The sequence below is a fragment of the Oncorhynchus masou genome, chromosome 32, assembly GCF_036934945.1.
Source record: "Oncorhynchus masou masou isolate Uvic2021 chromosome 32, UVic_Omas_1.1, whole genome shotgun sequence".
NCBI classification, from domain to species: Eukaryota; Metazoa; Chordata; class Actinopteri; order Salmoniformes; family Salmonidae; genus Oncorhynchus; species Oncorhynchus masou.
The window spans coordinates 36,452,033-36,469,255 of NC_088243.1; the positions used below are offsets into that span (position 1 = coordinate 36,452,033).

Genomic DNA, 17,223 nt, shown 5'->3' on the forward strand with positions numbered 1-17,223 from the left:
CACCCAGTGGACACGTCCTTGACGAGCAATTTCGTGTGGTGGAAGCATTAGGTGGAAAAACACCAAAGTAGAAGTCAGGAGACAGTTTCCAGACACACGCACGCACATAGGCACACACACGCACATAGGCACACACACACACACACGCACAGGCACACGAGCAGCAGTGAAATATTAAGACACAATAGCAGAAGCAGCAATCAGGTGACTGGGGAGAGGCAGGCATGGTTGAAGTTACCTCTGGACTGATGAGGTAGGCTGGGTTAGAGGCAAGGGTGGGTTTATTGTACATTGTGGTGGGTGTGTGTGGTGTTCACAGGTAAGGCTGGGGGTAGAGGTGAGGTAGGCTGAGAGATTTTAAGGGGTTGTGAGAAAAGTCCCTCGTGGTGATGAGAACATTAAGGCCATGATGGGGAGCACTACATACAGTTGTATGTGCATTAGTGAGAGACAGATACGAAAAAAAAGAGAGAACGCAAGGAAGAGAAACAGGATTAAAGCTCAATCTTTCCCTTATAATACATTTTTCTTTCTTCCCCCTCTCCTTTCCTCCCCGGTGTATTCCTCTAGTAGTCCTTTATTCCAGTGTTGGGGGAGCAGGTCCTCTGTCGTTTCACAGAGCCCTCTTGTCAGTAGTAAAGACTTTATGTACACCCCCCCCTCCCCACATATCCCACCCCCCTTAGTAAGTCCCCCACACATTCCTCTGCAAAGCTCTGGAGCAGCAGCAAACTGAGCGCCCTCCCTCCCTCCCTCTCCTTCCCTTTCGATCATTCTTCCGTAGCTTTCTGAATGCCAAATTGAAACTATTCCCAATGAACTCCAGCAGCAATATGGTATGAATTCCACCGAGCCCATCGGAAGGCAAGGTGAAGGAATGACCATATGAAATCAAACAGGAGTGCCTAAGGGTTGTTTCAAAGCTACACCTTCTCCCTTCGCTTCCTCTCTTATACGCTCCTCTCCTTTTTCTCCACCTGGTGGGAGTATAACGTGGTTTAATGTACCGCACTGCATGCACACAAATACTCGTCGCTCATCTTTTCAGCAGTATTCACAGCCAATCTTCACAGTAGAAAAAATAATAATAGTAGTTCCACAGCCACAGCACAAGAGCACCGTAACACAGACATTGACAGCTCATCTCCTAATCGCTTTGTGTGTATCAGAGTACACACACAACCAGGGGTTGGAACCAGTTCAGGGAACAGAACCGAAAACCGTAAAAGAACTAAACATTTCGAGGGATAGAACAGAGAACAAAAGTGATCTATACTGTTCCGGATCAGAACCGTTATTTTAAAAGAATGGGAACTGGTTAATAATGTTCTTTTACTTTCCGGGCATTTTTTTTCCAGTCCCACAAAAAAATGCAACCAAGCACCTATGCAAAGCCCTCGCTTTGTCACTCAGAAATGTATTCCAGTGTCTGCCTGCCTGCCAGCTGAAAATGATTCAGATATTTTTATTAGAGACCAATGGATTAACTTGTTCAATGGTAGTTAAGGATAGTTATCAGGTTTCACATTGGATTTATTAACTACAAAATGCATTTAAAAAAAACAAACATTTTATCTCTGGTGCCGCTCTGCACACACAAGCGTGTTCGCTAGCTAGCGCTGGTCTAGGCGGAATTATGTGTAATGTCATGGAAATGAGTCATGGTCAAGGGCTAGCTCTGGTTCAACGTTAGTCAACCCAACTCTCTGAAGTTCAAAGACATTCAATGTTCCTTCATAGAAGCTGCTCCTCCGTAGGTATAATTCTGTGGGCCTAATTCAGATAATGTATGTCATAACAACAAGATGCCCAGCTCTTCATGCCCAGCACTCTTCTCACCCACAAAATGTCAGTCTCATCTCGTACACTACACAACACTTGTCTGTCCAATGCATGTACATAGCATGCCCACTCCATAGCAAGCTGCTCCATTCATTGGCGAAGTCATTTAATGTCGAGTTAAATGTTTTTAAAAAATAAAAAATTCGGAGATTTAAAAAAGGAACAGAAAGGACCTATATAAAACATACTTTTTGGGGGATTCAAACCAGTTCATAACTTTATTTTGCTGGTTGGAACAGTTAAATGGAATGAAAATAATTTTGGTTGCAACCCCTGTACACAACCCACGTCATCCATAGTGGGCTGGCTCTCTGTCTCTGTAACCAGTCTCTCCGTAGGGAGCCCAGTCCAATGTCAACTGCTTGACTGAGGGTTAGCAATTAGCATCTCGCTAATTAGCAACCTCAGTGAAAGGCTGTCCAGGAGTGATCCATCTGTCAGTTAAACTGAAGGCCACACCCCCTCACACCCCTCCTCCTGAATGTGAGGAACCTATGTGTCTGTCAAAGGTGGGGAGCGGGTCAACAACTTACAACTTCCTGTTCCGCGGTGATGACATTTCCTGATTCCGGTCAGGCGCTGGCTCCATCGTCATCATTAGCAACGCGGCCATCGCTCGTCCCGTGGGTGATACGGGTGGGTGAGGCAACGACGAGATCACGCTGGCTACTGTGCCGTGATTGGGATTCCAGTCGGTGGAGGCTGCTGTGAGTGGACAGAGGATGGTCGAGGTGAGGCATGCTGCTGTGGGGGGGTATTGTTTGCTCCTCGCCGCCTCTGTAACTACAGGGGGTGTAGCTGGGGGTTGAGGAAAGAGAGGGGAAGGAGAGGTTAGTTCAGTAGCTCAGCACTTTGTGTACAGCACCCACACCAGCAGGTATGTCAGCTATGCTCTCTAAACTCATGAAGTCTTATATAGCCAGGAACTTTTATCTCAGTTATATAACAGATGGATAAGAAGCTGTATACAGACATAGGATCTCTTGAGGTGCCATATCTAAAACAGGGAAGCCTGATTCCAGTTTTATCACATAATCATTTTTGACTGTAAAAACTGCTCATATATACGGTGGCATCTGTAGCCAACCCTCCCTCCTTTTCTCCCTCTCCTACCGTCCATCTCGGGAGCGATGCAGGCTGCCATGGTAACTGGTCTTGCTGTGCACGCTGCCAGCCTTGCTGCGGGTAGAGGAGGCGTGGCCCAGAGAGTGGATTGGTCCACGGTCGTCGGGGACGTGTCTAGGGTCATCAGGCTCGTCCAGAATGGCCAGGTGAGTGGAAGAGGCGTGGGTGGAGGTGCCCTGGAGGGAGGGGAGGGGGGATTAGGAATTAAAAACAGGAATTAGTTAGGGTGATATTATATTACATAACACTATTATTACGGTTAGAAACATGTGAGGTGACAAGGTCATGGTGCCAGTCTTACCTGGGTGGAGGTTCCCCGTGATTTCCTGATGATGGGGGTGTGGGGGTCTCTCAGTAGAGATTGGGCAAAGTCTGGCTCCTGGAGCACCTGTCTGCTCTCATTCACCCCACTACTGCAGAAGGGAGGGGGGAGGGAGGTGTGCAGGGAGAGAGGAGTTGGTGGGTGAGAGGGGTGAGGCATCAGAGGACATGGAGTGAGTGGAGGGGGAGGGAGGGAGAGGGGCAAGGCAGAAGAGGAGGGATGGTAGAGAGCGGGGAGAGAAAGTGAGTGACACAAGGATGGCAGGGAAAGAGGGAAGGCAGAGGGGTGGGAGAGATGCAGAGAAGAGATGGAGAGATGAAGGAAGGAGAGAGGGTTGGGGCGAGCGGAGGACGAAGGGGTTAATGTTCTGTAATTGAGGGTGGGAAAACAGGTGCAGAAAATAACCTAATCACCATGGAGACCGGGTTATGGGAAGTGTGTGCGTGTGTTTGTGCTAGGATGGAATAAGGCTTTTAAGCCTATGCAATTTATACCAAATTACATTTTCACATCCACGTTGCTCAAAATGTTCATTTTTATATTTTCTAGCGAGTGGTTCTACACTACTAAGTAGACAACTTACCGGCTTGAAATTAGAAATACACACATTTAAGGTAGGACCAGCGATATGACGTAGGTGCACAAAGTAAACAGCATAGTGGGTCAATTTCCGCAACAACTAAGAGCGTTGACACGAGAGGCTAAACTTTGCTCATCGCAATATCTGAGGTGCTGCTCGTGGCATCGTAATTTCAGACACACACACACAAACACTCTCTCTGCTTACTCTTTGCGTCTGCGTCCTTGTAGGAAGCTGGCCCATTCGAAGCAGGTCTTCTTGCTGCCCACCCAGAAAACCGAAGGAATCCCCACCACCAGCATCATCATGTACTTAATGAGGAACAGGGTCAGATCTGGGTGACTGGTCTGCTCAACCTAGACAGAGAGAGGGGGGGGGGTGAGTGACTTGCCCAAAATTGACAAAAACTGCTTAGCTTGTACTTATAATACTACATACTTTTTAAACATACTGTTTTTTTTTTAAACAACACATTAGGGTCATCCTACTGAGATTGCCTCATCAAAAACACAATTGCGTTGATTCACGCAATGGGTTCATTTTGGTACAGCGCGTCCCCTCGGCTGATTCTCATCCTTAATAGTTCTACTGGATGGAATGCCAACATGAGTTTCACATCCTGGCATTTAAAGCATACTACATTTTCAATATTGCACATACCATAAAACATACTTTTTTCACATACCCAAAATGCCTACTATTTAGAACGCAAGTAAGGGTATTCGGACACGGCCAGTGTATGTGTGTGTGATCAGAAACACTGGCAGATCAAAACAACTACTCAACCTAACAGAGAGCAAATGCACTGCTCACTGCCCAAAGACAATCATCACTTCTGGACATGCCAACCCAGTGTGTGTGTGTGTGTGTGTGTGTGTGTGTGTGTGTGTGTGTGTGTGTAAGAGAGAGAGTCAGACGGGGTTGCTACCTGTCGTCTAAAAACACAACTCCCTCTTGTGGTGATAAACAGCATCACCGATCAAAATGTGCCACACACACATACTGACTGCACAAACAGACACACACAGGGACCTCCTTGGGCACGATCAGGTGACATGGAGCAAAATTGGAATTCCAGAGCGACTATGAGATACAAAGGGGTTCACTGCATGGGGAGGCTTTTCCTGAAAATTTTCCATCATGCCAATAAAGCATTTGAAATTGAATTGAGAGTGAGAGAGAAACAGAGACAAACAGTATTATTAGTACTATTGCAGCTGTAATGTCCATTCTTCACAACTTTTTTAATAACGTAACCTCTCTATTGCAGAGGCAGATACACATCCACTTTCAATTGATATCGGCCGGGAAGATGAAAGGCTTTCACCAACTGGTAATCTGTGTGCGGTCGGTGTGTGTCCAATAGAGACAGTGTGAGTGAGCACAAGTGTTGCATTCTGTTATTCATTTAGTGCCCGATGACAAAACAACCTTATCCTCCCCCCTTCCCCGTCTCTTCCCACAACCATTACAGAGGCATCACACAATACGGCCAGCTAAGCGTGACTGAACAAGCCCTCAGTGAGAGAAAGAGAGAGAGAAGGAAGCAATCATTCCTCTTTCCCTTCCCCCAGCTAAGTCTCAACAACCTACACACACTGCAGATAGGGTGACCACATGTAAAACACCAAAATGCAGGACTATGGGATTTTGCGGGACATTCGCGGGTCAGTGTAGCCTATATGAATAAAAACAGCAGCCCCCCCACACCCCCACCCCACACACACACACAAACAAAAAGCAAGCACCAAGCGAGCAAATTGAAGCACACCTAGCCTACACTTTTACCTTGCACAAAATGTGTGGCTGTTTTAGGAAAATCTGGGAATATTTGGCCAAGGAAACATTTCTGGTTGGTGTCAGGGAATGTAAAACAGTTAGGAAGGGAGACTTTTAAAACGGGATTGAGTGAAGCAGTAGAAAATATGTTGAATGAGTTACTAATAAGCATGGAGAGCCTTTTCAGTGTAATATGGCTATTAACCTATTTTTGTAGCTCTTTGTTAGAAGCACGCTTTTTGTAAGTAGTTAACTGTCCATTTCAAGTTTAGCTGAAATTTAGCCAGAAAGGATTTAACAAATGTTATTGGCCTACGTCTCATCTTGCGCTGCGCAGAATATCAGAGCTCATCAACGATTGGAGAAGTGTTTGATCACCAGTCCCACATCCTTTTGATCTTGTGATGAGGGCAATGTAAAATAGACCGGTTGGAATCGTAATTCTCATCAGTAACCACGTTTCCATCCACAGTTTTTTTGCGAATAAAGTCATATCGTATAAAAAATAAATCAAAACAGGTGTGATAGAATCAGGAAGTTTCGGTACAATTTTATAAACGCTGGCAGACGTGTTCGTTCGACATGGTGGGATCTGTTTATGTCGAAGAAATTCATTATGCGAGAAATGACGGTGGAAGCGCCTTTATGGGCAAATATCGATATAATAACCATCATATCGAAGTAAAGTCAAGTGATGATATGGTGTGTGGTCCTCCCACTACGACTTACTAGGCTACAGATGAAATCATTTAGGATGAACTTCACAGGGTGGTGAAAGTGCACAGTAATAAGCTTGATACTACTTTCCAATAAATAGAGGGTCTTATTCGGGTGACATGATGATCGATGCTTGACTGCCGTTTGACAAATACAAATATTCTCGCCCTTGTCCATAATAATCTCATATAGCCTAGTTTAACTGTACTATCATAGAGCTGTTGGCTAGAGCGCACGTGCCAAGAGCAAGCACGTTTGCTATTTAACGCAAAGGTTTTCATGACAAAACTGTCGGTAGAGTTAAAAATGCGATGGAAAGATAATGTTGATTTTTATTCGGTAAATGAAAACTTAACTGAAAAAGTACATTGCGTGTACTACGACATCATGCACTGATTTTTATCTGTAACAAGTCAGTTTGGTGGATTCTAGAATATTCTCATGAAATTCTCTGTCGCCAATTGGATGGAAACCTAGCTAGTGAATGTGAAGTCTGACTGAATTACGGCACAAATAGATTTTTTCCCCTAAATTATTGGTGTTTTAATTTGTTGATAAAATGATTGTTTGGTTGCAAGACGTGGGACAAAATGTGTGACTGCCCACACAATCCGGGACATGTGGTCATCCTAACTGCAAGTGCTTACTAATTAAGAGGAAGCAGAGTGGTTGGGAGTCAGAGGAGGAAACTTTATACTGTGAAGTTGGGTTAGGCAGAGTAAAGTTAGTGTGTGTGCGCGCGTTACAGAACTTGGGAAGCAGAGAGGAACTGGTAATAGGAGCTAAACTAGGGGAGAAGAGAGAGAGTGAGTGAGCGAGCGAGCAGTGCGAGTACGGGCACACACACACACACAGCTACAGCTACCTGATAGGGACAGGGTATGTGGTAGTCTCTGCAGCGCTCCTGGACCCAGGTGATCTCCCAGACACCCCTGTTGCTGTGTTCATACAGGTAGCAGGATATCACCGTGAGCAGAGGTACCAGGTAGAGCACAGAGAAAACCCCAATACGGATCATAAACTTCACCAGCTTGTCCTGGTTCTCCTTCTCCAGAGGGATCTCCATACGCACACGGTTCAGCGCCACAATGCCCACCAGTAACAGAGATACACCCACCTAGAGGCAGATAGACAGGGACAGTTTAGATTAGAGCATGACTTATTGGTCGAAGGGGCCATCTTCAGTTATTCACATTGCATTTATTTATCCTTTGTTTAGTCAGTTAAGGAGCTAGTTAAATAAATATTAATAGAATGAACGCTCACCGCCACGTTGAGGCAGAGCGGTGCTAGCAGGAACCAGCGCAGCGCTGTGACGTCGTAGAGGCCTACGAAGCACACCCCACTCACACCGTCGCCCTCAATCTTGTTGAGGGCCAGCAGGGCCACGGTGAGGCAGCCTGGCAGGCCCCAAGCGCAGGTGTGGAAGAGCAGGGCCTTCTTCTCGATGGCCTCGCTGCCCCATTTGGGAACGGCCGCCAGGAACCAGGTGATGGTGAGGATGACCCACCACACACTGCCAGCCATGGTGAAGAAATACAGCACCATAAAGAACAGAGAGCACACCTGGAGGAGAGAGAGAAAGAGGAGAAGAGAAGTGGAAAAAGAGAGGAGAGAAAAGGAGGAAGAGGGGGGGGGGAGAGAGACGAAAACAGGGCTTAGAGAAGAAGACTGAAGAATGTTTTACATGTGTACCGGGAACATAATTTCTGCATTTTTTGATGTACACTAGTAGCCATGAACATCAGAGAAAATAATGTATTATTTAATCAATCAATCACTAAGCAGATGGGTCACCTACCTTGTTGTGTGAGCCCTGCGTGACGGTGGCCGCCCGGTACTGGGCGGGGTTCGCCGCATTGCACGCCACCCTGTCCTCCAATAGGAAGCCCAGAAAGAAGACCAGTGACACCATCATGTAGCAGATGGCGTAGAAGATGATTGGCCGCTCGGGGTAGCGGAACCTCGTGACGTCGATGAGAAACGTGAGGAAGGTGAAGAGCGTTGCCGCGAGACACACGATAGACACCACGCCGATGAAGTAGCGGGCGAAGGTGAGCTCCGAGCGCTGGAAGTACATGTTGGGGCAGGGGGCCGAGCAGTCGCGCGTGCCCAGGAACGAGTAGCCCAGGTCAGGCTCCATCTTGAGCTCGCGGGGGCACCAGAAACCGTAGTCCCTCTGGATGGAGATGGGAGAGATGTCTGTGGGGTCCACGCTGGTTTGCAGGTCCACAGTACGGGGGTAGGCCTCGTCACAGTCTGGGAACCTGGGGGGGGGGGGGAGAGAGAGCCAAGATGAACAAAATGTGTTTGGGGTTGTGGTGGTAAGTAATTGTGGTGTCTCTGGTCAGTGAGGGTGTCTGGACAGTCCGTTTTACTTTCATTTTAGAGGATATAGTTGAGCGAGTAGGTAATGGTTATGGTAGGGTCAGGGTGAGCGCTTAATGGTCAATCAAAAGGCAGAGATCCTCTTAAGAGTTAATTCTTTGGTCTGCATCTTCATTGTAAGGTCAACCTTGGGACGGTGCCAAACAGTACCTGCTACACTCTATCTCGTCTGGCCAGGTCACACCGAACATCTCCATGAGTTTGTGGCAGTCCCTCTTGGCGCGGTGGCACAGGGCTCGGCAGGGCATGGACACGCGGCCATACTCCATACAGACTGGAGCGTAGAGGGCACATAGGAACATCCTCAGGTCCTCCGAACACTGCAGGTTCACCATGGGGTGGAAGGGCTGAGGGAGGAGAGGGGGATAGGGAGGGATGGAGGAAGAGAGAGACTGATTGCTAAATACACAAACCAACAGGCACAGCTCCAGTTTCCCACGCTACAGTTGAGGTCAGGGGGAACCTGCTTGACGAGGCTCAGCTTACATGTAAATCTTTCTCACACACACACACACCTCCCACAGGCGAAATACCTGTTTGGTTTGTGGAGGGGAAACAGTTTGAGACCGTTCTTATATCTACCTATTATGAAAAGTCCCTAAAAACACATATGTAGAGATTCCTGTTCATTTCTAAATAGCCATCAAAGGAGAGAGAGCGAGAGCTGTCGTCAGAAGCTCCATCAATATTTAGGCCAGGATATGATATATTCACAGAAAGCCATCACATCAGAGCACAGTCCGGACACACACAGACAACAATCCTGGTTTGAAGAAGAAACACCAGCAGACACTCTGGCCTAGAAAGATGGAGTTTGTCCATTCCTGTTCAACTAGCTAACTAGATAGAGCTTGTCTTCATGCATTTTTTGCCTTCAAGCCCTAGCAATCTGTGTAATGAGCCTTCTGTGAAAACACACGCTGAATGCAAAACACAAAATCCCACTCATTTGCTCTGTCTATCACTTTAACGCTGTGAAAAGGGATTAGTGCTGTTCCTTAGGCATGTCAGGGCTCAAATAAAAAATGGCACACACACACACACACCTCTCGTATACAGACGGTAAAGTCACCATCAGCGAAACAAAATCAGTGAGACCGAAGCACACAGAGGGGATTTCCTTGCGTTTGACTAATAGTCAGGAGATCAGTGTGAGGGCTTTAGACGGTCTAAATGTCACCTCATATAAGAGTTCATACATCTAACACACAGATACACACAGAGGGCATGTCAAAACAACATCTGTCTGTGTGTGCAATTTGTACAATAAGAGCAGGCACGTGTTTGTGTGTGTTAAGGTTACCATTAGCCGATAATAGCCGGATGCTGGCTGTTAAAATAAATAGAAAAACAGAAAATTGTCTGGGGAGAAGCCAAATCATTGAGCAAAAATTCTTAATGCAATTGTGTGTTAACTGTTTTTTGGGCCACACTGTTTTTTTTATTTAAAAAGGGCTCCAATTTCCATTTCTCAACTGGTAATTGAAGCGCGCTTCCCATTCACACGCATAGGCAATGGAAGGAAGGCTTCATCAGTACGTCACACACCAATTTGCAATGAGCTGGAGGCAGAATGCATTTTGAAAACATATACCGTAGCTACTTAATTGTTTGAAACCTGAACATTTTACTATACGAGGCATGTTTTAAGTTGCTTCAAAGTCCGACCATATCCGGAGGCAAATATTTTATAAAAGACTTCCACATGCCATTGAAACCAGTAGCCTCTCTCTCAGCTTCTATTGGTTATCAACTTTCCTTCAGTGTCCAGTAGCAAAAAGGCACATTCACACGTAGCATACTGCCTAATAACGTTAAGAAACAAATAGTTTATTAACATTAAGCTAAAAGTTCTGATCTGTTGCATCAGATTCATAGCTTTTTAAATGTGTTTTTATGTAGCCTACTGGTTCTATGAATTTGGGATCTATCTGGGATCCACAACTGTCCCAGAGTTTGTTTGGGATATTTTTTCCTTGACCCGCTGACCAATAGAAGGTCAACTTTTCTACAATGGAGGATAGTAGATTGACTTAGGCAGCACATCCATAAGGCTAGGGAAAGCTAAGCTTTACATAAGTAAATTGTCAAAATGATAGCCGAATTAGCCTATACCTGTCTACACAGAAATCATACAAAATATGCTACTAAAGCATGATTTGACCACAGAGAATTATTAGCTTCCCCTAGCCTTTTTTTGATTTTGTGGATTGTTTAAAAAAATAATTGCATTGCGTACAGTCAGAAGGAAAGGCAGTGCACCCAATTTTGGCAGTTCGAGTGGCAAACACCAAATATTGTTTGTGTGTGATCAGGGGTGTATTCATTCTGCCGATTCTGTAGAACAACGTTTCTTATAACGGAAGCATACGGAATGAAACAAGTATGTGGACACCCCTTCAAATTAGTGGATTCGGCTATTTCAGCCACCCCTGCTGCTGAGAGGTGTATAAAAATAGAGCACACAGCCATGCAATCTCCACCTTCATAGGATGCCACCTTTACAACAAGTCAGTTCATCAAATTTCTGCCCTACTAGAGCTGCCCCGGTCAACTGTAATTGTGAAGTGGAAACGCTTTAAAGTAACAACGGCTCAGCCGCGAAGTGGTAGGCCACAGAAGCTCACAGAATGGGACCGTCGAGTGCTGAAGTGTGTAGCGCGTAAAAATCGTGCGTCCTTGATTGCAATACTCACCACAGAGTTCCAAACTGCCTCTGGAAGCAATGTCAGCACAATAACTGTTCATCAGGAGCTGAAGTGGGTTTCCATGGCTGAGCAGCCACACACAAGCCTAAGATCACCCTGCGCAATGCCAAGAGTCGGCTGGAGTGGTGTGCAGCTCGCCGCCATTGGACTCTGGAGCAGTGGAAATGTGTATTTTTATCTGGCAGTCCGACGGACAAATCTGGGTGGCAAAGGGCAGCAAAAGGGGAGAACTCAATAAAATGACCATGATTTTGTAATGAGATGTTCAACGAGCATGTGTCCACTAGTGTAACTGAATTTGCACAGTAGAAGCTCTCATTTGCAACTGTTGGACTAATAATTACACTCTATATCAACTAGATGCAGGCAATAGTGTGCAAGGCGATATTGAATGTGTCACTGTCTGTCACCTTGATTACTCTAATACATTTTCTTGACCTGTGCACCTACGTTGTAAACTTTCATTCATTGGCTAGGTTGTAGCAACCTCATGCTGGGTACAGGGAACATTTGCGTATCATGTAGTAGCCTAAACCTATGGATGTTACAATGAGCTGGGTGAATGGAAAATGATTTGCACAGTCATCCAATATTCCGTAATAGAAATAAGGCCATGCTCTTCCTCATCTTAAATGGCACCGAGGGCCACTGTGCTTGGGCTAGTGATTTTGCTGTTACTCATCTTGTTGGCTGACGAAAAGGAAAATGCAGACAGTTATTCTAGCATCTTCAAAGTCTGCAGTGAGGACACACATCGTTGCATCCTCTGTTAAGATGAATTACCATCATCCACATGTGATTTTCTGTCATTCTGAGTGGGTGGAAGCCCCAATGAATATGAATTAAAATGCTGCCGGTCAAATGTCCAGTGCCACATTTTCATGACAGGAATCCTGGTGTGTGTGTGTGTGTGTGTGTGTGTGTATATATATATATATGTGCGCAGAGTGAGGGTAAACAGTGACTTGCCGGATAACAGAGAGAGAGAGACATCGCAATAACAGAGAAAAAAATACAGGGAAGCATAAGAACACTGTCCCCATCATTCTCTTTCCTCATTTTGTTACGTTACAGCCTTATTAAAAAATGTATTAAAATATTTCCCTCTTCAATCTACAAGCAATACCCCATAACGACAAAGCGAAAACAGGTTTAGACATTTATGTACATTTAAAAACAGAAATATTTTATTTACATAAGTATTCAGACCCTTTGTTATGAGACTCGAAATTGAGCTCAGGAGCAACCTGTTTCCACTGATCATCCTTGAGATGTTTCTACAACTTGGGAGTCCACCTGTGGTAAATTCAATTGATTGGACATGATTTGGAAAGGCACTCCTGTCTATATAACGTCCCACAGTTGACAGCGCATGTCAGAGCAAAAACCAAGCCATGAGGTTGAAGGAACTGTCGGTAGGGCTCTGAGACAGGATTCTGTCGAGGCACAGATCTGGGGAAGGGTATGCAAAAATGTCTGCAGCAGTGAAGGTCCCCAAGAACACAGTGGCCTCGCATCATTCTTAAAAATGGAAGAAGTGGAACGACCAGGACTCTTCCTAAAGCTGGCCGCCCGACCAATCTGAGCAATCGGGGGCGAAAGGTCTTGGTCAGGGAGGTGACCAAGAACTCGATGGTCACTCTGACAGAGCTCCATAGCTCCTCTGTGGAAATGGGAGAACATTTCAGAAAGACAACCATCTCTGCAGCACTCCACCAATCAGGCCTTTTATGGTAGAGTGGCCAGACAGATGCCACTCCTCAGTAAAAGGCACGACAGCCCACTTGGAGTTTGCCAAAAGGCACCTTAAGGACTGTCAGACCATGAGAAACAAGATTCTCTGCTCTGATGAAACCAAGATTGAGCTCTTTGGCCTGAATGCCAAGCATCACATCTGGAGGAAACCTGGCACCATCCCTACGGTGAAGCATTGTGGTGGCAGCGTCATGCTATCGCAATGTTTTTCAGAGGAAGGGACTAGGAGACTAGTCAGGATTGAGGGAAAGATTAACGAAGCAAAGTAGACAGATCCTTGATGAAAACCTGCTCCAGAGCGCTCTGGACCTCAGACTGGGGTGAAGGTTCACCTTCCAACAGGACAACGACCCTAAGCACACAGCCAAGACAATGCAGGAGTGGCTTCGGGACAAGTCTCTGAATGTCCTTGGTGGCCCAGCCAGAGCCCGGACATCTCTGGAGACCTGAAAATAGCTGTGCAGCGACGCTCCCCTTCCAACCTGACAGAGCTTGAGAGCATCTGCAGAGAACTAATTGGAAAACTCCAAAAATACAGGTGTGCCAAGTTTGTAGCATCACACCCAAGACAATTCAAGGCTGTAATCACTGGCAAAAGGTGCTTCAACAAAGTACTGAGTAAAGGGTCTGAATACTTATCACATTTACATATTTCATACCAATCCTTGTCCATTGTAACTGTATTGCCTAAAGGAGGCCAGTTGTTCAGGCTAGTGGGTTGTGAAGCGACGAGTATTGCTCAGGCAGTATGTGACGGTAATGAATCGAGACAAATTTAGAGGAATAAAACACTGCACTTAGAGCACTTCCCACCCGTGTGTGCGCGCGTTGGCCTCCCTGTCCTATTTGGAGTCTGTTTTGATCGTTCTCGATTGGTGCACTCAAGATCTTTACGCCAGAAAAGAAGTCCCACCCACAAATGGGTGCAGCGACGCATGAGTTCCCAGACATGTTTAAGACAGTAACAGCACACCCCAGCACACACCATCACAACAACCTCACTGACTGAACCACACACAGAAACAGTTAATGTCATATGGTGAGCTCTTGTTAATGCGTAAATGCAAGTGTGTGTGTGAGTGTGTGTGTGTGAGTTAGAGCGTGTGAGCTTGGGTTTACAGTCGAAGCTCACAGCTGAGCATGTTGGCACCACAAACAGACACCTCTAGATGGTGAGTGTGTGTATAAGCATAGGCATTTGTGTGTGTGTGTGTGTGTGTGTGTGTGTCAGAGGGTTCAGCTGGTCTTATCCTGCTCTACCTATCAGAGCAGCTGAAGGAGAAAGCGCCTCACTTTGAAATGGCCTTCACTGTGATATACTGTGCACACACAAATGCATCCAAGCACACACTCTCCATTCCTATTGAGTGCCATGGCCTAACAGGAGCCTGGGGCAGCAGTATCCAGCACAGCTCGTTCTGCACGACTGTGTTACACCGGCCAGCTGAGTGGCCTATTTCTGCATGAGTGTGTTCTCATGCTGTGTGTGTGACCAGTTTCTCCCTCAACCACTTTGTGTGTGTGTGTGCACTGTGGTGGTCTCTTTTACCCCTGTGAGTTTGTGCTTGCATGGTGGCTGGCCCCCTTTCCCCCTCTCCTCCAGTGATATGTTTTCCTCCATCTGACGTGGCCCAGTTAGTCTAATAGGATCTGAGAGGCTGACTTGCCCGAGAACATTGACATTAAGTGGTTTGATTGTGCCGTCAAAGGAGGTGGATAAGAATGGCGATCAAACCTCTATTCATGTCGAGTTGGGTTTTTATTTGTGTGGCACTTTTTTGTTCTGCTGTTACAGTCAAAGAGCACTTCAAAAGCCAAGGCCCCTAAAACAAGCCTTGGGCGATTGCACAACCCTTTGGATTAGGGACGGTGGGGAACACTTTAGAGCAGGGGTGGCCATCCCTGGCCACGGTCCAGGAGAGCGCTACAGGGTGTGCAGGCTTTTGTTCCATTCCAGCTCTAAAAAGGGGATTATGATGGGTTGAGTATTCTGAAACCGGTTTACCCCCAAAATGATAAATCCCTTTATTTTAAGACATCTTTATTGTTACATGGATGTGACATATACAGAAGACACAAGATAGATAATCTAACATGAAATATGTCTAAGTTCAAGACAGAAATATAGCTCTCCCTCACACTGTTGAATTTTACTCATCTGTCTTACAGCTTTCCCTTCTTATAAACCTTCAGTCATCTGCTCTCTTTCCTGCTCTCCCTCCTCCCCAGGTAGTTGTAAAGACGTCTGCTTGCTTCCCATCCAAAACAGTTCGTAAGAGTTTGTGTATATATTAAGACAACATTCTGTGACGTTTTTGTTTGTTTTAGACTTGGGTAAGGTTTTTTTTGGCTGTTTGGGCATTTTTCCCGGAGACAAGCTGAAGTTCGGGGCTGAAGTCTACGCCCCTTCGTCGGTGATTGGTCAACAGTAGGGAAACGTCAATAAATTCGTTGTCATTGAACGAGAGATGAGTCCTTTTCATTCAACTTATTTTATTGAGAAATATTGCACCAAACAGATGTAAAATTGCACAACTAACTTGGCAAAAACATCAAAAGCAATGACATGATTATTCTGTGAACAAAAATAAACGCAACATGTAAAGTGCTGGTCCCATGTTTCATGAGCTGAAATAAAAGATTCCAGAAATTTTGCACAAAAAAAGGGTCTCTTAATTTCTGGGCAAAAATATGTTTACATCCCTGTTAGTGAGCATTGCTCCTTTTCCAAGGTAATCCATCCACCTGACAGGTGTGGCATATCAAGAAGCTGATAAAACAGCATGATCCTTACAGGTGCCCCTTTGCTGGGGGCAATAAAAGGCCTCAAAATGTGCAGTTGTGTCACAACACAATGCCACAGATGTCTCAAGTTGACGGAGTGTGCAATTGGCATGCTGAGTGCAGGAATGCCTGGCAGATAATTGAATGTTCATTTCTCTACCATAAGCCACCTCCAACATCAATTGAGAATTTGGCAGTACATCCAACTGGCCTCACAACCGCAGACCACGTGTCACCACGCCAGCCTAGGACCTCCACATCCGGTTTCTTCACCAGCGGGATTGTCAGACCAGCCACCCGGACAACTGATGAAATTGTGGGTTTGCACAACTGAAGAATTTCTGCACAAACTGTCTGCAGAAACCATGTAAGGGAAGCTCATCTGTGTGCTAGTCATCCTCACCAGGGTCTTGACCTGACTGCAGTTCAACGTCGTAACCGACTTCTGTGGGAAAATGCTCACCTTCAATGAGCACTGGCAAGCTGGAGAAGTGTGCTCTTTACGGATGAATCCCAGTTTCAACTGTACTGGGCAGATGGCCGACAACGTGTATGGCGTTGTATGGGCTAACGGTTTGCCGATGTCAATGTTGTAAACAGAGTGTCCCATGGTGGTGGCGGGGTTATGATATGGGAAGTCATAAGCTATGGACAACAAACGCAATTGCATTTTACTGATGGCAATTTGAATGCACAGAGATACCGTGATGAGATCCAGAGGCCCAATATTGTGCCATTCAGCCACCACCATCACATCATGTTTCAGCATGATAATGCACAGCCCCATGTCGCAAGGATCGGTACATAATTCCTGGAAGATTAAAATGTCCCAGTTTTCCACGGTCTGCATACTCACCAGACATGTCACCCATTGAGCATGTGAGATGCTCTGGATCGACGTGTACTTCAGTGTTTTCCAGTTCCCGCCAATATCCAGCAACTTAGCACAGCCATTGAAGAGGAGTGGGACAACATTCCACAATTAACAGCGTGATCAACTCTATGCGAAGGAGATGTATGATGCATGAGGCAAATGGTGGTCACACCAGATACTGACTGGTTTACTGTTCCACGTCCCTATTTTTTTTTCTATGTATCTGTGAACAGATGTATATCTGTATTCCCAGTCATGTGAAATCCATAGATTAGGGTCTAATGAATTTATTTAAATTGATTGATTTCCTTATATGAAAGAACTCAGTAAAATCTTAAATTGTTGGATG

At 45.7% G+C, this 17,223-nt stretch overlaps 1 protein-coding gene across 1 annotated transcript in view; it reads right to left on the reverse strand.

The window, feature by feature from the left end:
* Positions 1-712: 712 nt before the first annotated feature.
* LOC135526027 (frizzled-3-like) overlaps positions 713-17,223 on the reverse strand; it is a 32,785-nt gene continuing 16,274 nt past the window's right edge. The window contains exons 2-9 of the mRNA XM_064954048.1: positions 8,904-9,100; positions 8,167-8,632; positions 7,632-7,931; positions 7,231-7,482; positions 4,077-4,225; positions 3,269-3,380; positions 2,956-3,143; positions 713-2,640 (exon numbers count right to left, since the gene is read on the reverse strand). Of these exons, the coding sequence (XP_064810120.1) occupies positions 2,415-2,640; positions 2,956-3,143; positions 3,269-3,380; positions 4,077-4,225; positions 7,231-7,482; positions 7,632-7,931; positions 8,167-8,632; positions 8,904-9,100 (1,890 nt within the window). The 3' untranslated portion in view covers positions 713-2,414. The remainder of the gene's footprint in view (positions 2,641-2,955; positions 3,144-3,268; positions 3,381-4,076; positions 4,226-7,230; positions 7,483-7,631; positions 7,932-8,166; positions 8,633-8,903; positions 9,101-17,223) is intronic.